Genomic DNA, 22,574 nt, shown 5'->3' on the forward strand with positions numbered 1-22,574 from the left:
AAAGACTTTAAGGATCAAACTATAGCTTTTTTCTCCATGTAAACAGTAAAAAGACCTTTTTTTCATGTGTTAAATTTAATCTTTATTTTTTTAATTTTTTAAATTGATAAAATTAATTTTAATTTGCAACATTGATGATCAATTTAATATCAAGATAGTTTTTTATTTTATAAATACAACATAGCACCTCTAATGAAATACACTGCACTGAGGGTCTTGGCCTGACGGTGGGAGGGGCTTGTCTCCTTCCATTGCTTCTGGGTTCAAGTCCTTATGTGCACGACTGTTATCCTCACGGCGCCTTACATGCCCACTGGGTTTGCAGGGTATTCAGTGGGCCGTGAGATTAGTCGTGGTGCGCGCAAGCTGGCCCGGACACTCGTGTAAATAAAAAAAATAGAAATTTGAAACTTTATGAATATAATGTAGAAGAATGAAACTAAAAAAAATAATTGTGTGACCATATTTAAATAGTTTTTCAATAACAAAAAGAAAAGAAAAAGGAAAAAGAGGCTGACCCGGTTCCATTGTAACAATTCGTTGTACAATTGAGTTAGGTGTGATATAAAAATCAAAATAAATTACCATTATTTTTTAGTATTTTTTATAATAATAATAATAATTATTATTATTATTTGACTTGACTTGGTACAAGTAGAACACCCAAAAGAAATATCTTTGGGAAGAGTACGGGTGTCACTCGTAGCACCGCTAATCAGTCCTCAGCCACAAGTTTACCATATAGATTTTGTTTATTTATTATATATAGGTATGTATGTATGTATGTATGTATGTATGTATAGTATTTGTTTGTGTACTTGATTGCTTGGTATTTCATGAGTGATGATTATTATTTAATTGGCTTAGAAGAAAAGATAGCGTGGGGCTGCAATTGTTAAAGAAGGAATTCTTATCATTGGTGTTGATCTACAATTAATTAATTGATGATTATCAAGCCCATTACTTACCACCAACCCCATCGGTCTTCTACTTTTAATTTTTTTTTAAAGTGGTAAATAACTTCTTAATCTCTCTTGCTAATAACGATCCAATAAATGAAAGTTGTAATTTTGTGTATTTAGGGTGTTAGCTAAAGCCCAAAGATGTTTTTCCAGCAATATTTAGCTAGGAGCTCATATATTTAGATTCTATTTGTTTTTATATTTTCAAAATTATTTTTAAAATTATTTTTAAAATAATTACAATCACATATCCGGATACTAAATTCATAAACCTAAAAGCTTAACCTGATATAAAAACTGATTTATAATAGTAAAAACTTAGTTGATACGCACAAAGCCACAAACTAATCAACACCCTACATTTATTTTTTTAAAATAATAATAATAATAATAATAACAATAATAGATAGGGGGGGTGCTTTTCGTCCTCATATACGTCATGCAATTGAGGGGTCAAGGGTGGGGTGGGGAGGCGCCCTCTTGGACTTTCTTTTCACAATCGTGCGCCTTTAGGTGTGATAATCTTATTCTTTGTCAAGGCATCCTTTATAATATTTTTCGATTTGTTTGGACACCTCGGAACCATTAATTAGCCGTAGGAATATTAACCTTTCAAGCCTCGCCCCTTGGCTGCCTCTTGATCTTGTAATTCACTACTACTACTACTATATATAAGGTTGAGTGTTGAATATCAACTTGCCATAAACAACTCAAAGAAGAGAAACACGCCCCTCTTCCTCACTCTCCTTCTCCTCTCCTCTCCTCTCCTCTCCAGGACAGGGTAAAGTTGTGAGGCTGGAATCGATTACTCCCCGCTTAAGTACAGCGATGACAAAAGTGTACCCTAACGTTGCTCCCACCGCCGCCGCCACCAATGAGAAGCAGCGCCAGCTGCTCAAGCTCAAGTCCTCTAATAATGCCTTAGACGCCGATCACGCGGTTGTTTTAACCGTGTGGAAGAAGTCTTTGTTGTTCAACTGCAATGGCTTTACAGTCTTTGATAGCAGGGGCAACCTTTTGTTTAGGGTTGACAACTATATGGCCACTTCCGGTAGTAATGGTGAGATCGTTCTTATGGATGCTGCTGGCAAGCCTCTCCTCACCATGCGACGCAAGGTATATTATATATATATATATATATACACATTCATATACCAGCTTGAATAATATGAATGGGTTGGTTACTTAGGCAATTATATTAATTAATGGTCTTACTCGTTTTTATCTGATGTAATTAATAACAGAGGTTGAGCTTAGGAGATAGTTGGCTGGTGTATGATGGAGAAACAGCCATCAACCCCGAGTTTTCTGTGAAGAAGCATGTTAGCATCCTCAACAAAAAGTGTTTAGCTCATGTTAGCCAAGCCGCAGGTAGTAACAAGAACGTTATGTATGAGATAGAGGGATCGTATGCACAAAGATGCTGTGCGGTGTATGATGAGAAGAAGAGAAAGGTGGCTGAGATCAAGCCGAAAGAGAGAGTTGGTGGGGTGGCTTTTGGTGTAGACGTATTCCGCCTCCTTGTTGGCCCAGAAATTGACAGCTCAATGGCCATGGCTATTGTCATCCTCCTCGACCAGATGTTTGGTTCAACCAGACGATTTTCTACCTAATTATAACCAGCTAGCTATGACACTTGCCTCCTACATATAAAGGGAATTAAAGGGTATATATAAACCGTACAGTGCATAATTAATTAGCAATTAAGGAATGGATCATCGCATTCTGATTTTGAATTTTGATCTGCTGCTTGAAAACTATGGGAACTGGAAAGTGAATAATTGCAACACCAACTCCTCCCTGGCGGCCTTTTCCTTCATCGATTATAGCCCTTCTTGCATCCAAATCCCCACCTTTTATTTTCTTCTTCTATTTTCTTTTTACCGGTATGTCGAGCTTGGTTTTTTCCTTTTAAATAAAAAGCCAGAGCTTCATGTGGGGATGAAAGTATCTATTTCAATAGAAAAACAAACTACAATAATTTGCTGTCTCATCTTTTTTTTTCCTGTCTTGTTGGACAAAGGGTGGAGATTAAGTGGGGGTGATGATGATCATCTGCTGTGGTTTACTTTTCTAATTTCCCTTGTAATTTTAGTTTTCCTTTGTAAGAATAAAAGTAAAACTATATATATAGAACAATCAAATAAAAATTAGTAGTTACATTTTGAGAATCTCTGTATATTATATTTATGTTGCTGTTTTAATGCTTGATATTTGAGCAAACTCTAACTTTGATCATTGTAATTAAAAGTATATACTTGTGAAGAGTTGAGTGAAATTAGGGGTATGGGTTTAGGCCATCAACTTGCGGGTTCGAAGGTCTACTGGGTGGCATGGACTGGTATAGGGTGCGGGTTTGTCTTTCAACCTGCAGTTTAGTATATTGTCTTCTCAGTGTGATTAAGAAGATATGCTCGATTTTTATAGTTTTTTTAGTTTAGATCTTGAAATCGAAGGAATTTATTAAAAAAATATTAATTGCATCAAAATAATATAGAGAATATCTGCTTAAGATCAATCTAATTAAGATTTTTAATTTTAGTAGACACATAAACTCCTTGTTATCGAATAAAAAAATAATCTACCGAATTATCATTTAATGAACAAATACCAGAGGAGGGTATGTCATCCAATGCCTGATTAGAATCTAGTTCCATACTAGCTAGCTTTATTGTCCGCGCTCTGCTATACTTTGCAGTGTTTAACACTGGTTTCTGCAATCTGACATTTTAAAAAAAAAAAGGTGTAAGCCTGTAATGTTCAATAAAGGAGTGATAGTTTTAGTTGGCACAGAGCCTTTCAATATACTAAATTCGTGAATCGTTAAGTTACAACAATAGCTTAGTATAGTAGCATTAAGAAACATGTTTGAAACAGAGAACTAAGCAAGAAAAAAAGGCTCCATGGATTCTAACCAAACTAATGTTATCATTGTATTTACACAGGTTTTTTAGCATATGCTGTCCACCAACATTGAAAGAGTTGTGGCAGCCTACATAGTTAGCGGCAAAATGGAATCCTGGTGGACATCGTAGTTGCCAAATGGCTTCACTACTTCTGCAAAAGATAGTTGGAGTTGGTTCTAAACACCAATGACAGAGGAAATACAAGGAAACAATATCTGAATATTGAAGAACTTGAAATGTGGGCTGAACAGAAAGAAAAGAATGCAGTCATGACTAAAATTTTTTAATCTGTTGCAAAATATGACTGAAATGTATGTGTATGGCTTGAAAAAAAACCAGAAAACTATTTGGGAGATAGCTTATGATAGTCATCTAGTTATTTGGGTTTTTTTGCATAGGACCATGTAGTCATGGAGCTGAGTTATTGTATGAACCATCGTATGTGATGCTCTAGACATAGTCAATATGCATGAAAGAGAAAAATAACATAGAAAGGATGCCATATTTAAACACCAATCAAACAATGTGCAGGACCAATATGAAAAAATAAGGAGAAAAAATATGAACTCGAGAGTACGCTCATTGTGATAGTCACAGAGGTGTCAATTGTAGCCTTTAGAGCAATCAAGGGTTCTTGGCTTTTTCAAAGAGCTTAAATAGTTAGTGCCAAAAAATCAAACACAGAGTGCTAACCCAAGGAGGCAGCAGCTGAAATAACTCATTCTAAAGTCGACGATAAAAAACTACATAGATGAAAGTTCACAAAGTGGTTGAAGGTATTTTACATCTTGGAGTTTCCACCATTTTAAATGACTGTTGTCATAATATTGTATGTGTAAAAGATAAATTTTTCTGATTCCTTCAATTTTTTTTGGCATTGCTACATGGAACCATTACGATTATAGTAAATACATATGAATCTTAAATGTTGAAACTAAGCTTCCATAATCTCAATTAAACATCACAAACCTTTGTGTTCATGCAAAGATGCCTCATAGACAATTATAGTCTAACGCATAAGAACTAACAAAAAAGTCTTTTTTTATGAGAGAGAGAGAGAGAGAGACAGAGATGTGAGCAGTACTAGAATCAATCGTGATAAAGTTCTATGAAAATCACTTCAAAAAATACAACAACTTCTCAAATCCATGATATAATTAAACCTGGGGAAGCAGTTCAAATTTTAGGTTATCCAAAGATATAAAACCATCCTTACACCAAACAAACAAAGAACCTAATCCAGAGCAACCAAGAAGGCAACATTGCACCCAAAACTTAATACACAACATCAATCTCATTTTGAAAACTAAAATAGCATAACAACATCTCCGCAACTTCAAAGCAAGAAAAAAGTGCTAAGAGCATAAGAAAAGTAGAATATATAGTTGCAAAAAAGATCCTACAATCGTAACAACGACGTAAAAGAAACAACGCATGAAAAATCAAGAAAGCATTGTACTTTGTACATAATCTCAACAAGCTTTTCTAAAATAACAATCCTCTATGAATTTGTCTAGTGTGAAATGATATAAGCCAAAGAGAAACAGAATCATAAAGCAATCCTTTAAAAATAGAAAAGGTAGAGGTATCAAGATCAATTGTTTGAAACTCTTAACAAGATCTTTCTAAAAACAGTCATAACCTCTCAAAGGCGTGATGTAATTGAGCCTGGAAAAAGATTCAAAAAATAAAGTTATTCAAAGGCCTTAAACTAGCACCAAACCAAATAAACAAAGAAATCATGACGCTTTAAGCAACATGCAGTATTGAGCATATGACACACAACCTATATCTCATTTTTTGATAAAAAAAATCATAACATCTCCCTAAATGCAAAAAGACAAACACAAAGCAAATTCATCTAGAACAAACATACAACTGCAGGACTACAAAGCAAGAGACAACACAATCTTACCTAAATAAACAGCAGAAGCCATTTGAGAAACCAAAGGAAAATCCCATAAACAAAAACACAGAGATGTAAATGAAAAATCAAAATATAGCACAAACAAACAAATAAACAGCTCAAGCTATCCAAAACATCAAAGGCAAAGCTTGTAAACAACGACCCCTTACATATAATTGAAAAACAAAAAAAAAGTAAATAGTCATAAATTCGAAAGGATGAACCTTGTAACATCAATTTCCATCTCTAAGAAAAGAGCATAGACAACACATACACCTAAGAAAAACCAATGACTTCAATAGTAAAAATTGCAAAATACTATCAAAACCAAGCGAAGTCAAAATGATAGAAAAAACCAACACCAAACCAAGTTGACTTCATAGACTATCGTGAATGTCAATAAGAAATCAAACAAGAGTACTAAAGACTATATCATAGATTATCGAGAAAAAAACATGTAAAGAAAGCACCTCCAAGTAGTGAAAGGAAGACCATAAAACTCCACTAACCTCCAATATAGATCAAAGGAAACGGAAAATAAAGCGACAGTGACAAACAAAAAACAGAGACTATGTTTCCAAAAAAAAGGAAAGATTCAATAATTGTTCTCACAAGTCACAACAACAGAACCAAATACAATTGATGATCAAAAACCATCACGGAAGAGTTAGAGCACGAATCTAAATGAAAAAACAAAATTAAATCAAACCATTGCAACGGAGAAGGCAAATTCACATTCATAAAAAGCAAAACACAAACTTCAAAAAGCCAATAGAGGAAGAAAATCTCTCCCTTTAAGAGCCATTTTATAGGCAAAATAACAAGTGTCCAAGCCATAAAAATGCATCAAACCAAGACAAAAATAAAAGACAGTGAAACAGAGAAAGTCGTCATTATAAAAAATAATTAAACCAGCCTAAAATCAAACCATAATAAAGGAGAAACTTACCCGGTTACAATCCCCTCCCCTCGAAGCCTCTACTCTCCTAGGAGAAGTGTTGGAACCCAACCCTCTCAATCAAGATTGAACTAAAAACTCCAAACAAGAGAGTAGCAACTCTCTCAATATCGCACAATAGTGTGCGTATCAAATGGACAACGATGCCTCTCCAGTCTAAGTCGCGTAGTAGGGCACCAAACACAACTGCAGTATAGTGTGCGTATTAAATGCACAACGATGTCTCTCTAGCCTAAGTCGCATAGCAGGGCACCAAACACAACTGCAGTAAGAGAAGCATGACCCATAATTGTCGATCAAAAGAGTGAAAGACTGCTGAACAACTGTAATAAAAAACCCACCTAAAACCCAGTTGCTAGGAATAAATTGCAAGAGACTAAACTCGATGCCCCTCATAGTACGTTCACTTAAAACCTAACCCAACTAGAATTAAAGCCCAATAAGTTATGCATCCGCCTGACTATCCTATACTCTCGCTCTTTGTCCATATCATATAATAATCAGACATAAGTTGTACTTGTAGTTGACAGATCGAGACGAAGTTGGGAAACAAATAGAAATGTCTGAATCCACAGTGGTTTTTAGTCTGCATCCACAGTAGTATTAAAGTTTCACTATGTAGTATTTAATAATGTGAAAATTAAAAATATTATTTTTCATTTTCATATTGATTTCAAAATTAAAAATATTGAGTCTTTTTCAATATAATACTCATTAATACTAAAATTAAAAAATATTATTTTTAATTTTTTTTTAACGATATAGTCAAGAATATCAAGACCATATGACAAGTAAACCTTATCAAAACTCATTTTATGGACCTTTCTTATGAAAACTAGGTTTGAACCACTAATAAGAGTTTAACTTACCATAGCAAACTTATTATTATTATATAGATAGATCACATGTAGATTATATGCAATAGATTATTATTAATTTAAAACAAGATTAACAATATAACTTATCTCATGTACGATATTTTAGGATAATAATATTTTTTTTTGGCATAACCAACTCATTATCTTAGATTTTTGAGAACCAGTTAGGATTTTTTATTAACTATAATACTAAGTAGCAAATCTTTTTCACAAAGTTAAGATATTTCCTCACTTATACACATACAAAAAGATGATTTAAGATAATGGTGTCTTCTCTCTATCATAATAAGTCTCCCATGTTAGATCTCTAACATTAATAATACAACTTATCCCAGATATGATGTTTTTGGATGATAATATCTTTCATCTAGTATAACTAATCTCTTATCTTAATTCTTTAAAGATTGGTTAGAATTTTTCAGTGACAATAATATAAAATGGCAACTCCTTCTCACAAAATTAAGAATCCCCCAACACACACACACACACACACACACACACACACACAAAAGGAGTTTTTCTTCTGTTAATTTTTAATTTGAATTAAATAAAATTAATATTTTAAAATTAGATTATTAATATGTGTGAAAAATATTTATAATCTTGATGTATTTTTTAATTTTTTTTATATAAAAGAACATGTTCTTCTTTTTAATAAATGAACCTGTTTTTCAATTTTCTATTGAAAAAAGAAAACAAAACTAAGAAAAGGAAAAGAAAATCGATTCTATGTTACTAAACACACCCATATATTTAATACATATATTAGCGTAAGAATATGTATAACTTTTTTAAGCAATAATAAAAATGAATTTGGTTTCCATGTGTAAAAAGGGGCTTGTCTAGCTAATGATTTTACTGCTAAAACTGTGTGGAATGGGCAATTCTGTTTATTTTTGTATTTTAAAAAAGTTTTAAAAAAATTATTTTTTATTATTTTTTATTTTAAATTAATTTTTTTAGTATTTTTCAATAATTTTAATGTACTAATGTCAAAAATAATTTTTAAAAATTAAAAAAAAGTATTTTAATATATTTATGAATAAAAAACACTTAAAAAAATAACTACAAACAAACATCTTTTTTATTTTTACATTTTTGTTTTTATAAAACGAGAGCCATATCTTGTTTTGAAAATGAAAAAGTGGTACAATTTTTTTTGCATGTGGTTGGAGTTTAACAAAGAATATAAATTAAAAAGAAATTCTCATTATCAAGGAACATTAATAAATACTTATAGCGAAAACAATAGAAAATGCGCCGGGGGTAGGCGAACAAGAAGGGTAGCCTGTTAGGTGTGGAGTGTGGATGGGGGTAGGTGAGGCTTTCTATTCGATCTAAAGAAAATTTGTTTTATTTTTCTTCCACGACAAAGAATAATTAATTATAAGGTCAGAAGATCAAGCAAATTAAAATGGCAGTTTCTTTCTATTGTTTTTACTTTTCTTTGAAAAATAAATAGGTCAATTATTTGTTTTGAAGTTAAGACTTGAGGAATGCATTGGATAAATCACTTAGAATAATTATAAAAATAATCTTCTATACTTTGGTTCTTTTTTTTTCATCTAAGGATTGAGAAATTATGATTTTTCTCTAGTGTTAATGAGACAAATTAAATTAGAAGGAAATATATTTTTATCCTTATATATAATAAATGTAAATTTATATAATTTTCTCATGAATCTTGTTTCTCTATCAAAAGGGATTTCTCTCTCCAATTTTTTTATCTAAAAACATGACATACCTAACAAAAAAACTAACTTTGAAACAAGATTTATTTTTGTATGCCTAATCTTTTCGTACGAGTATCAGAAGCCAAAAACCTCATCTTGATATTATTTTATTTGACTTTTTTGATAGAAATAATAGATACTAGTGGAGAGACAAGTTTTTTAAGTGAATCTCGATTGAATAACATGTATGTAAATTTATTTATATTAAATTAGCAAGTAATAGTTAAAATATTATAAATATGCACTTGATTTAACAAATAAATAAATAATTTAATTTTAATTTACTCTAAATCTAATCTTGAAGCTTTGAAAATCCTAAACTATCGGATTCTAGGTTGATAATTAAAAAATTGGATTGTTCTATATTATTGTTAGGCATATTTTATACTAATTATGGAAGTTGTTATAGAAATAATGAAAACCTTAATATGATAAATTAAGGTTGCTATTCCTCAAGCTATAAGAACACTAATTAATTGGTTTATGGCTTGATTGATTACATGAGCAAGCATGTTAGTGATGGTTACATTATTGTTTATACTTGTAATGCATGTTTTGTGAATTAAGCATCAAACCCCCCCCCCCCCATTTAATAAATTAGGGTTAATGTGAATAATGGTATAAAAACCCTAATTAATTGATTTGTAAAGTGTTTTAGTAATATTTAAATTATTGTTTATACTTGCTATGCATGTATATAATTACTATATGGCCCTATATGGATATATTATTCATATGCAAAGAAGAAATGAAGGATCTAGTCTATACTATCATGTAAATTAATTTGTCAAATAAAAGAAATACCTGTAAGACCCGGTTTTATCTTAATAATAATAATAAAAAAAAAAAACCAACAAGGGCCGGGACATGCATTGAAAAGCAGGAGTATAATAAAAGGGATAATAAAGAATATTCCATTTCTCGACGATCAAGCCTAAGTAGTTAAATTAAAATATAGTTGGGAATTTTGATTTTTAAAAAAAATTAAATTAATATTTTTTAGTATTATTTAATTATTTTAATATGTCAATATAAAAATAAAAAAATTATTTTAATATATTTTTAAAATAAAAATATTTTAAAAAATAACTTTTGTTTCACTCCTAAATATCTGAAACCATAAAAGGAAAAGGAAAAAAGTCTCGAGAAGGATCGCGTGGCCGCCTGATGCACGTGTAAGTAGAGAGCGATTGGTTACTATATATATGATTTAGTCCCTGAAATCTCAATGTGATTGTAACATAGGTCCTCATATTTTAAAATATGTAAATTAGCTCCTTAACCGTTATTTTTGAAAAAGATATGTTGAATTCTTTTACCTATCAAATATAGTCTTCGATATTTTAAAATTGAAAGAGAAAAACCCAATAATGTGGGTTTTAAAGAAAAAAAACAAGAAGTTTTGCTAAAAAATTTTTATCAATAAGAATTGTGAAAATAATAATAATAATTTTAGATTTACAATTCAATTAGCTAAAATGTAAATGTGAACAAATTTTATTGAACCAGCCATTTAATTGATGAATTAAACTAATATTAAAAAAAATAAGAGCAAAATTCAAGCCCAACAAATTATCGAGAAATAAATAATTAGCTCATCTAACAAATGTGTGTAAAAATCCATAATTTTATTATTTTTAGATTAAAGAACTCAACTTGTTTTGATCATAGAAATTCTAATCCTCAAATTAAATAACTAGTATTTAAAGTTTTAAATCCTTGGGGATATTATTTTAATTTTGATGTACTAGAATTAAGTATAAGGTACCGAGCTATAATCAGGGACTAAGTTATAAGTTATCAAATATAAAGCACCGAGTTATTGTCAGTCTTAAAATTTAGGGACTACAGAATATCTTACCCAGCCTACCAACTACGACTACCATTTTCTGTCAGAAAACATCACGGGAGATGTAACCAAAGGCGAAAAGCCAGGTGTAACCCTTGTTTGCTAACCCTAGAAAAGCAGCGATATAAACGGCGTTTTAAATTGATTAATGTACCGCGCCGTTTGAAAACACGGTACAGGTGATTATTCATAAAAAAAAAAAATTTTGTTATTTAAAATTAATTTTTTATATTTTTATTGTTTTAATTTTTAAAAACTTTTTCGTTTGCTAATTTTAAAAATAACTTTTAAAATTATATTTACAAACAAAAAAATATCTTAAAAATTAATCTCTACCGACTTTTAAACACCGTCTAATATGTTAGCAAGAGTGGTATCGTATGTATAAATAGAACCAACGGCCACAGAAGAGGGTTTTGTCACTACCGAAACCAATCTATCAAATTAGCGCCACCCACTCAGATCCAACTTCAGTTTCGGAAAGAAAAGCCTCGATTTCTTCTCTTCCTCTTCATCCTCCATTGCTAGCTGCCTCTATCTGTGTTAATTAAATTGATTGAATCAATCGAATCAGAAGCCAGAATTTATAAAGAAATGGGGAGCGCAGGACAGAACGCATGGAAATTGGCGGATCATCCTAAGCTTCCAAAGGGAAAGACTATCGCTATGGTGGTTTTGGATGGTTGGGGTGAGGCTAAACCCGATCAGTATAACTGTATCCATGTCGCCGATACTCCTACCATGGATTCCTTCAAAACTGTACTATTTTCTCTTTTTTTTGTTGTTGTTAATAATGTATTCTAATCTTAAAAAACATTTCCCCCTTAATTGTCACCTATTATTCTAATATTTAGTAATAGTTTAAACAATAACTGTGTGTTCTTGTTGTTTGGATAGACTGCCCCTGAAAAATGGAGATTGATTAGGGCCCATGGTACTGCTGTTGGGCTTCCAAGTGAGGATGACATGGGCAACAGTGAAGTTGGTCACAACGCTCTTGGTGCTGGTCGCATCTTTGCTCAGGGGTAACTAACTTACTTCTCTTTTCCTTTTTCTATTCCAATAGTTTCTTATGCAGACGGTTCATTCTCTTAAGAGTTAAGAATAAAATTCGGTAACTAATATAACATGTTTTATATTTATTTACATGGGAATGTAGAGCGAAGCTTGTTGATCTTGCTCTTGCCTCTGGAAAAATCTATGACGGGGAGGGATTTAATTACATTAAACAATCTTTCGACAATGGCACATTGCATCTCATTGGACTATTGAGCGATGGTGGAGTGCACTCAAGGCTTGATCAGTTGCAGGTAAGATTTGGTTTTTATTACTTTCATCATTATGCTTGCTTTGTTCTCCTGAAATAATGTAGTGTTTTCCCTGATACCTTTTTCCTTGTCCTTTCTCTTTCTGCAGTTGTTGCTGAAAGGTGCTGCTGAACGCGGTGCTAAAAGAATCCGTGTTCACTTTCTTACTGATGGCCGTGATGTTTTAGACGGGTCAAGTGTTGGCTTTGTGGAGACTCTTGAGAAAGACCTGTCAAATTTACGTGAGAAAGCTGTTGATGCACAAATTGCATCTGGTGGTGGGCGCATGTATGTCACAATGGACCGCTATGAGGTATGGCTGTAAATTCTTTTCTTAATTAAAGGGAAGAATTCCAGTGATGCTTCCCATTTATGGTCTATTCTCGTATGAATTGCTGTTTTTTTCCTGCTTCATATTTTGTAACTTAATTTCTATGGAAACTCATCACTAAGTATATATTACACACCATCGGGGCCCTGTTCCCCTCCAAAAGAGGGTGCGGCTTGGACAGAGGAGAAATGACACCTAGGACCTAGTCAAACAAGATTTTGGGGAGGAATGAAGAATCATTCTTAGCCACTTTGGTCTTTTTGGATGGCAACCAGTGGCTTATAGCTGGTATATTAATGACGTGCCTGCATACCAATCTGATGCAAATTAAGATTTCCTTATAAGATGAAGGTAAAGAGGTAGAAAGAGACTAAAAATTATGTGGATGGAAGTGGCATCAACTACCAAAGGATTAAACTATCTTTTCATTGAGGAGGATTTATTTTATGATCATGCTGAATGGTTCAACAGTGTAGCCAACCCCGAATAGTTTGAAAATAAGGCTTTGTTGTTGTTGTTGATAAGATGAAGGTAATGGATATCCTTCCTTTATAAGTTAGGAAGAGGATAGTAATTACCTTCTTGGTGATGTCAATTATAAGTAACTTGCATAAATTACGAAAGTGATCTTTTCCTTGAATGTTGTTATAGATATCAGTTTGTGTGCTCCTTTAGAGTTATAGATTTAGCTTTATTCGTTTATGCATGCCTGAACCCGTTCTGCAAATCTTCTGCAGAATGATTGGACTGTGGTGAAACGAGGATGGGATGCCCAAGTACTTGGTGAAGCCCCATACAAGTTTAGAAGTGCTGTTGAAGCCGTCAAGAAACTGAGAGCAGAACCCAAGGCGAATGACCAGTACTTACCTCCTTTTGTCATTGTTGATGAGAGTGGAAATCCCGTGGGACCAATTAATGATGGTGATGCTGTTGTCACTTTCAACTTCCGAGCAGATCGCATGACTATGCTTGCTAAGGCTCTTGAATATGCGGATTTTGACAAATTTGATCGCGTTCGATTCCCTAAAATTCATTATGCTGGAATGCTTCAATATGATGGTGAGTTGAAGCTTCCAAGCCAATACCTCGTTACTCCTCCTGAGATAGAAAGGACATCTGGTGAATACTTGGTGCATAATGGTGTTCGCACCTTTGCTTGCAGGTGAGCTAGCACCATTGATATCTTGATATGTGAATACTCTTTGCGTGCATCACACAGCCTGTGTTCTTTTTCTTGTTTCTGTATCTCTGGGCTTCCCTTGCTCTTTTAATTGTTCTGGATTGCAAGTAGATTTATCATAAATTGACAACTTAACTCATTTCAGAGCCATATTTTGGCAGAATGATGAAACACTAGTCAGTAAATTTATTCATTGAGGGTGGCCTCTAGTGTAGGCCTGCAACTTATAGGTTTGTACGTTCTGTCAATACTTATTCGCTGGTTTCTCCGAAGTACACTTTTGCTTTGGCATAGGTCACTTGGATATTTACAAAGGTATTAGGCATAAAAGATTCTTTAGGTGGATAGTATATGTGCTGCAACTTTTTACACTTTTGCTTCAACTTAATTTATCAACTGTTTGTTCAAGTATGATTGAGCATAAAATCAATTTCCCCTAATTGACTCCATCTTCTGCAAAATTCAAGTCCTTGTTATTTTCTTACACATGATTGGCTTTTTGTACAACAGTGAGACTGTTAAATTTGGCCATGTCACTTTCTTTTGGAATGGAAATCGTTCTGGTTATTTCAATGAAGAAATGGAGGAATATGTGGAGATTCCAAGTGATGTTGGAATTACATTCAATGTCCAACCTAAGATGAAGGCATTAGAGATTGCTGAAAAGGCAAGGGAGGCCATCCTTAGCGGCAAATTTGACCAGGTAATTAATGCCACATATCGAGTGATGGATGAGGTCTCATTTCAAATAGAAATATTGACTGATATGTTGTTTCACATGCGTGTTTAGGTTCGTGTCAATCTACCAAATGGTGACATGGTGGGACATACAGGAGACATTGAGGCCACTGTAGTGGCTTGCAAGGCTGCTGATGGTGCTGTTCAGGTACAACTTCATTGCTGTTAGATCTTATTATTTTTTTTCTGAACTTTATTGCTGTTGATCTATGCTAACCATTATTTCAGACTAGCTTACGAACTGGTCCTTTCGGTGTCACAAATTCCTGAGTAGAGAAAATCTTAATTAGGTGTTGAGATTTGCAGTTGATTGGGGTAGGTTATGTTGTCATGCATTAGTGTTGATGCTTTTATTCTTATTAGGTGATTTATGTTTCATCAGATTAAAGCTAACACAATTAAATGAAACAATATTTACGAGAACCAGTACACACAGCAAACATTGTATCACTTGGAAAATGGTTGGAAGCGATTGTGTTGCTGCCAATTTTTCCATTTTAGACTACCTCGTGAAGGTCGAATAAAAAGTTCTCTGGTGCAATTTACAGATGTGAATAGCAAAGCCACCTCCCAGTTTTGAACTAACATGCAATAACTGAGGCAGAGCCGTAGATGCATGGAAAGGGTAAAATATGGATTGTTAAAAGGTTATACACTATGCTTAGATAGGGATGTGCACATAAATAATTGATTGTTTTGCCCATTCTGGTCAGGTAGCATGTGTATTTTCCATGAGTAAGTTGTATAATCTCTGTTCAAGACTCTGGATTCCTTCCTAATTCTTGGCATGTTGATGCCTTCTGGCTGACCAGAGATACTTTTTTAATGTAGATGATCATCGATGCAATAGAGCAAGTTGGTGGAATCTATGTAATTACTGCTGATCATGGCAATGCTGAAGACATGGTTAAGAGGGACAAGTCTGGTAAACCCCTTTTGGATAAAAGTGGCAAACTCCAGATACTCACTTCTCACACTCTTGAACCAGTAAGTAACATTGCTTTTTATTTTCTCCATGGAAGGACTAGAAGCATGGTGCTTGCTTCTTATTCTCCATTTTCTTGAATTGATTAGAGTCAACATATTTAATTCGCTTACTTCCTGTGTAGGTGCCTATTGCAATTGGAGGCCCTGGATTGAAAGCTGGTGTCAGGTTCCGCAATGATGTTCCCACTGGTGGACTTGCCAATGTAGCAGCAACTGTGATCAATCTTCATGGATTTGAGGCTCCTAACGACTATGAGCCCACCCTCATTGAAGTTGTCGATAACTAGAAGTGATGTTTACTCAAAACCCACCAGTTTTCCTTGAATTTTGACTATTAGCAACTATAATTGCGGAAACCTGTTGAGTACAGTGTATTATCCGGTTAAATAAGTTCTATTTATTTTTGATTCTGGTCGCTGGGCTAGCGGACTTTACCATTCTCAGTTCAGAGTGAACATTTCAATTTCTGCTCCGGCGGTGTAATGACAGAATTGTATTTCAAATGGCCATTTAATAGTTGGGGCGTACTATTTTCTTCTTGTATGTGATGTTTTTCATCCAGGTGCCCTTGAGTTGCGAGAGGATCTTCTTTTTACACTATTTCGGAAACCCAAGGACTCAAGAGGATGGATATGGAAAATATAGGATTTCAAATCCTAGCAGGAAAAGGAGGAGGGAAACAGATACTCAATTTAAAGTGAGTAATCAGAATTCCATTCTCAATCTCATATAGATACAGTAGATAGTTACTATCTTTATTTGTTACTAAGGGGTTTAATAACAGTTTATGCATTTCCTTTTCTCTTGAAAAAAGAGAGAAAATATACGAGGGAGAAGTAAGCTTATTAGATGGACTTTTCCTAGTAGAGGTGGGCCAGAGAATTGAGCTTAATACGTATATCTACTTTGGAAAGAGGAGGGAGGGTATTTTATTTTTATTTTGATGCCTGGGTTTGGCTCGTTGTTTGTGCTCTAGGCATTGGTTCTTTCTACATGCTGGCAGGTAGGTCATGGGGGATTTTGGTTTGATATGGCCTGGAGATGTCATAGGTGAGTGATTTTGGAAGGGATAATAGTACATGAAACTAAAAAGAAGAAGTTAAAACAAATTTTATATAAATAAATACAATGGAGGTGCGTACGAAACGTTGGACTCCACCTTAGGGAAATTGACATTCCTCTCCATCATCCAGCTCACTTAGAGCTTGTTGCTACCTTGGTTCATTCCATCAAAGCTTTTATTTCACCAAATTGGAAGGGTTGAGCATTCTTGTAAAAAATTTAACCTTTTTGTAAAAAAAAAAGAGATTGAAATTGTATAAAAGAAAGGAGTAGGGCTGAACTAAGGAACAAATTAGAAGGGAAGCACCATAATTAGAAAATAAAAAATCTAAGGATTAGAATAAAAATAAATAAAAAACCGTTTCCCTTAGACAATAAAGGGATAGGAAAATCTGTGTTTTATTAATTTAAAAAAAAATCTTCTTGAATTCTTTCTTAAAATCTATGTGTTTTTTTTGTGTTTCTCTCATTGGAAAGAATTTCCTATAATATCATCATTCTCTCCCTACAATGATACTCTAGAGGCTACATGTTTTTCTTTCACAGAGAAAATAAATTCAGGTTTTTGTCTCTATTCCTCTTTTTTTATAGTCGTACCCTCTCCTTTTATTGTTCGAAAGAAAAACCTTTTCCCTCATACAATAAGAGAGGTTTATGGCCCTTAAAAAACACGTAAAATATGTATTTAACATGGAAGCCAACCATATGTGTGAGGCTTAAACGAATATTTTGAGTCAGCCATAAGGAATGTGAACTCAATTATTAAGTTAAGATACCAACCATAGATGTTGGGGTATTTGTCAAACATGAGATAACTATATAAGCGGAATTAATAGAGATGATGATATACATCTTCTTGAGTAGAATTTGGATTGTTTGTTTGGTTATATAGACAAGCAATCAAGTGAAGATCAAGAATTGGTCTTGAAAAGAAGATCTTGTTTAAAGTTAATTATCAGTGTGGAGAGCACCAAATTCTAGCCTAAGATTATATGACATATCTTGGCCAAGAACTTTGGGGTTTAAATATTGTATAAATGATTCAAATGGTTTTGGAAAGAGTGTTTGAAATGTCTAAAAAGAATTTAGAGTTATGTAGTTAACTCAAAAACCAAACTGAGGGTTGATATGGTGCTATATTATTACCGTTGGTTGTAAAGTTATGTTGTTTAGCTAAAGGGGTTATATGTATCATGTCTATTTATATGAAAAAAAACAATATTGTTACAAGTTGAATGATTAATGTTGTAATGTGAATTTAATTATTATCCTTATTAATTAGTACGTTTTACTTTTGACAAGTTCATCATGTACTCCTCAAAACTAGAAGGCCTATTATTGTGTTTAGTTGTATGACTTTTTTAATGGATTTTATCTAGTTGTATGATTTGATATTCATGTAGCTCATGAGAGTTTATAATAAATAAAATAATGGAATTATTAAGGATTATTATTTTGTTTATGATGATGTTATCTTTACTAGTGATGGATACTTATTTTCACTATTAACATAAGATTTTGATGTTTTACTCTTTTAAGTTCTTTGTTTTTCTTATTGTATCATTATATTAAAATATGTATTTTTGTTAATTGATTTGAAAATGTTATGAACAATTGTGGATAAAGTTCTAGGTAGAAATGAGTTACCCAAGGTTGTGTTTTTTTTTTTAAAAAAAAAATTCACACTACTTATGTAATATATTACCGATAATCTTGTATGATTGTATATTAAGTATGTGGCGGTCGTTACACTTTTTATACGTGATTTCTTGCCAACCAGGTCACAGACATGGATATTGGCGTGAATCTTCATGCAAAGGCTCCTCTTGGTTGTTCAAAGTTCATGCTGAAATCAATGAAGGATTTGTAAGAAGAGAGAGACTCACAATTTGAGTGGGCTATCTAAATTTATCGAGTTGCTTTAGGCCTACTTTATCTAAATAGGCTTTAAGCCCATTAAACCCTTGTAGTAAATAAAAAGTTAAGAAGAAAAAAAAGAAAATTACATTGTGTTTTCACCTTGTCTCTGTAGTTTGAAAAAATAACACTTTACATCATTGTTCAACTCCAAAAATTAAAATAATATAAAAAGATAAATTTACACTCATATATAATACAGCACAAATACATATGTCATGCCAATTTTTTTTTCCAATCTCTTCCCGTCCTTCTCTCCTTTCTTTTCTTAATTAGGGTTCTATAACCAATGAAAATCAATTTGGAGTGTTTTTTAAAATCTCATGACAACACATAATATACACTTTTAAAATCTATGAAGATTATATTAACTTTCAAAATCTGTAAAAGAATATATTCACTTCAAAGTCATCTGTTCATGATATTTATCGGAAAAAAAAAATTAAACCACCACTAAAACCAAAGCTTAAGCCAACAATTTTTACAAACATATTAGTATGAAAGGATGTTATTTTTCTTATAAATATCAATTTGATATTGATAGGAATCAATTAGAAATCAATCTTCTTCTCACTCTATTTTTTCTTCACAAACTCTTTGTTTATGTTTATCAGAAACAAAATAAAAATTCTCAAGAAACTTATAGAAGTTATTGTCTATAAGTTTAAGGCTTTGCTCTATCCTGAATGTATATTGTTTTAACCCTTCAACAAAAATATTTGGGGCAATTAATACTTTAAAAATAGTGATTTTCATATCTCAAAGTTTGTTTGTTATAACCACTAACATAACAAATATGACCACAACTTTTTTGTTGTTCAACAACGATACATCTATAAATTGATGTTAATGATTTAAAATTTTATTGGTTTGAGTGGTCAAATTCTATTAAGTATGGTATAAGATGATATGACTAGGATTTTATGTTTGGTGAAAAAAGAAAGAGGGGATTTTAACATGATGAAGAATTATTTATTTATTAATTAAAATAAAATTTTTTTTGTAAATAATTCTAATTTGTTGACTTTTTTCACAAATATCTATAAGATATAAAATGTAATTTCTCAAACCATAAAGATATTAAAAAAAATGAACATTATAATGGTAAAAAGAGAGGGGGGGTTAATTGAGAAAATGGGTTGGACGCGGAAGCTCCACCTCGAAATGGGTCCCAAGTGGCAAGAAAGGTAATTAATTTTCTTGCTTTTGTTTGTAAATTATTAAATCAACAATGAGAATATAAAAATATAAAAAAAAAATCAAAAGAAAAAGGAGAGACTAGAGAGGTGGGTGGGTGGGTGGGTGTATAATTACCATGTTGGAGCTCCACCGATATGTAGAGACGCTCCGATCCGTTGGATTGGATCTGATCCAACCAACCAGCCCAGCCTCCCTCCTTTTCTTCCTAATTTGAATTTCAAAATAAAGCACACAAGTTTCTCATTCCGATTCCCTAAAACAAACAGAGGGAAATAACCGTTGTTAGTCCAAAGAACTCATTCTATCGTATCTAGGTTTTGCTCCCTCCTCTGCCCTCCCCTCCCCTCCCCTACAGATTGGATCGGATCATCAACAGAAAAGAAAAAAAATGGAAAAGTATGAGAAACTGGAGAAGGTAGGCGAAGGCACATACGGCAAAGTGTACAAAGCCAAAGACAAAGTAACAGGGCAAATAGTCGCCCTCAAGAAAACACGACTTGAAATGGACGAAGAAGGCGTTCCTCCTACCGCTCTTCGCGAGGTTTCTCTCCTTCAAATGCTCTCTCAATCTCTCTACGTCGTCCGCCTCCTCTCCGTCGAACACGTTGACGCCAATAGCACCAACTCCAATCTTGATGACTCCAATCCCTCCAAGCGCAACCACAACAACAACAACAAATCCAATCTCTACTTGGTTTTCGAATATCTCGACACGGATCTCAAGAAATTCATCGATTCTCACCGCAAAGGTGCCAACCCTAGGCCTCTCTCGCCTTCGCTGATACAGAGTTTTCTCTTCCAGCTTTGCAAGGGAGTTGCTCACTGTCACAGCCACGGTGTGCTTCACCGCGATCTCAAGCCTCAGAATCTGCTTCTTGATCAGGAGAAAGGGATTCTTAAGATTGCTGATTTGGGATTAGGTCGTGCTTTTACTGTGCCTCTTAAGAGTTATACCCACGAGATTGTTACTCTTTGGTACAGGGCTCCCGAGGTGTTGCTTGGTTCCACTCATTATTCCACTGGCGTCGATATGTGGTCCGTCGGTTGCATCTTCGGTACTATTACTAATCTAATCTAATATCAACTTTTTTTAATTTTTAATTTTGTTTTTGGTATTCCTTGAAAGTATTTGTCTTTGTTGTCGCAGCTGAAATGTCAAGAAGGCAAGCTCTGTTTCCCGGTGACTCAGAGTTTCAACAGTTGCTTCATATTTTCAGGTATTCAATGTTGCGCTTTTTATTTATGGATAAAAAGAATGGCTGATGTAACTTTCCAACCAAACCAACACCACATAGTATTTAGTGTATTAATTAATTGGATTCTAGAAGTTATGTATGCTAATTGCTACCACTTAATTGGAAGGCTGCTGGGAACACCGACTGAAGAGCAGTGGCCAGGAGTTACTGCTCTCAGAGATTGGCATGTCTATCCGAAATGGGAGCCTCAAAACCTTGCCCGGGTTGTCCCGTCACTGGGACCTCAAGGGGTGGACCTCTTATCGGTAACTACTACTACTACTACTACATTTCTTTTTCAATTGTAAGCTTCTAGTTCTATGGATGGAAAAGCGCAACAAAAAATGTAGATTGTCTTGTTGGGTTGAATTGACTGTTAACGTGTCACTCACCATATCTTCTGCACTGGAATTGTTTTCGCCCTGATCTCTCATGCTTCGTTTTTTTAATTGGTTTATAGACAATTGTGATTTTGCATGTCTAGTTTGCTGTGCTAGAACTAGTTCCCCAATCCAAAGACTTGGAATATCTACCGTCGAGTAGGGTTTTTTTTTCTTCCTGAATTTAGGGCATGGATGAAGTCAGTTTTATGTTTCATAATTATCAAAGTATGGTTTACAGTAAAGCAAAGCAACTAGGACTCGGCGGGCAACAGCGTGTTAAGGATTATACTAGTTTAGATTTTGTTCACAATTGGCTTATGTTGGCAATCCATCGTCATGCTCGCGCTAACATTTTGCTTCTTCTTGGTTTGCCATTATTACCTATATATTGGATTGCTTATATAATTTTGTTTTGGATAATGCAGAAGATGCTCAAGTATGATCCAGCTGAAAGGATCTCGGCCAAAGCAGCCATGGATCATCCCTATTTCGACAGCCTTGACAAGTCTCAATTCTGAAGCTGATTACCTGGCTATAAGATTTTGGGAGCTGTAGCTTTCTGCTTCCATCATGCATTTTATAGGAGCGCTTCCCCGTGGTGAAGCTTTTCTTAAAATATGTTTGGTTCATCCTCTCGGTGATGTAACATTTGAACTTTGTCATCACGCATATGATGTTTGCAATTTATGTTAACAATCTCTATGGCATGCCAAGTTTGCAAAATATCAATTGTTTTAAGAATGAAATTGATCCCTGGTGAACTGCTGATCAAGATGATTTAGAACTGTTCTGTAAGAAATCAAGTATAGAGTATTCACTGGTATATGTAAGTGGCGATTCATTTTCATACTGTTCGAGCTTCTTTCCATGTTTTATATAATAATCAAATGTTCATTGCTGAAAGGAGGTGTTTGAAATATAATGGGCATTCATGCATTCTACACCTCTTGGAAGGAACTTGATAAAAGAAATTTAAAAAGAGAACATCGAATACACTATCATCTCCTGGCAGCATAATTGGATAGATCTGCGCCAAGAATGT

The 22,574-nt window shown here is 33.6% G+C and overlaps 3 protein-coding genes across 4 annotated transcripts; all 3 read left to right on the forward strand.

Moving 5' to 3' along the window:
- The first annotated feature begins 1,583 nt into the window (after positions 1 to 1,583).
- Positions 1,584 to 3,133, forward strand: LOC133690174 (protein LURP-one-related 8-like). The gene is made up of 2 exons (XM_062110391.1): positions 1,584 to 2,078; positions 2,207 to 3,133. The coding sequence occupies exons 1-2, from the start codon at positions 1,791 to 1,793 to the stop codon at positions 2,573 to 2,575; spliced, it is 657 nt and encodes a 218-aa protein (XP_061966375.1). The 5' UTR covers positions 1,584 to 1,790; the 3' UTR covers positions 2,576 to 3,133.
- Positions 3,134 to 11,590: 8,457 nt separating this feature from the next.
- LOC133689375 (2,3-bisphosphoglycerate-independent phosphoglycerate mutase-like) lies at positions 11,591 to 16,278 on the forward strand. The gene is made up of 9 exons (XM_062109216.1): positions 11,591 to 11,951; positions 12,090 to 12,217; positions 12,352 to 12,502; positions 12,609 to 12,812; positions 13,568 to 13,992; positions 14,521 to 14,713; positions 14,801 to 14,896; positions 15,580 to 15,735; positions 15,858 to 16,278. Exons 1-9 carry the CDS (start codon positions 11,787 to 11,789, stop codon positions 16,020 to 16,022), a joined length of 1,683 nt encoding a protein of 560 aa, XP_061965200.1. The 5' UTR covers positions 11,591 to 11,786; the 3' UTR covers positions 16,023 to 16,278.
- Positions 16,279 to 20,080: 3,802 nt separating this feature from the next.
- Positions 20,081 to 22,379, forward strand: LOC133688717 (cyclin-dependent kinase B1-2). Of its 2 annotated transcripts, XM_062108295.1 has the most exons (4): positions 20,091 to 20,969; positions 21,062 to 21,131; positions 21,277 to 21,415; positions 21,958 to 22,379. In XM_062108295.1, exons 1-4 carry the CDS (start codon positions 20,303 to 20,305, stop codon positions 22,048 to 22,050), a joined length of 969 nt encoding a protein of 322 aa, XP_061964279.1. In that variant the 5' UTR covers positions 20,091 to 20,302; the 3' UTR covers positions 22,051 to 22,379. The 2 variants fall into 2 exon arrangements, with proteins under 2 accessions (XP_061964280.1, XP_061964279.1); XM_062108296.1 differs by lacking the exon at positions 21,277 to 21,415 and having other exon boundaries at positions 20,081 to 20,969.
- The last annotated feature ends 195 nt before the right edge of the window (positions 22,380 to 22,574 follow it).

The sequence above is a fragment of the Populus nigra genome, chromosome 3, assembly GCF_951802175.1.
Source record: "Populus nigra chromosome 3, ddPopNigr1.1, whole genome shotgun sequence".
NCBI lineage: Eukaryota > Viridiplantae > Streptophyta > Magnoliopsida > Malpighiales > Salicaceae > Populus > Populus nigra.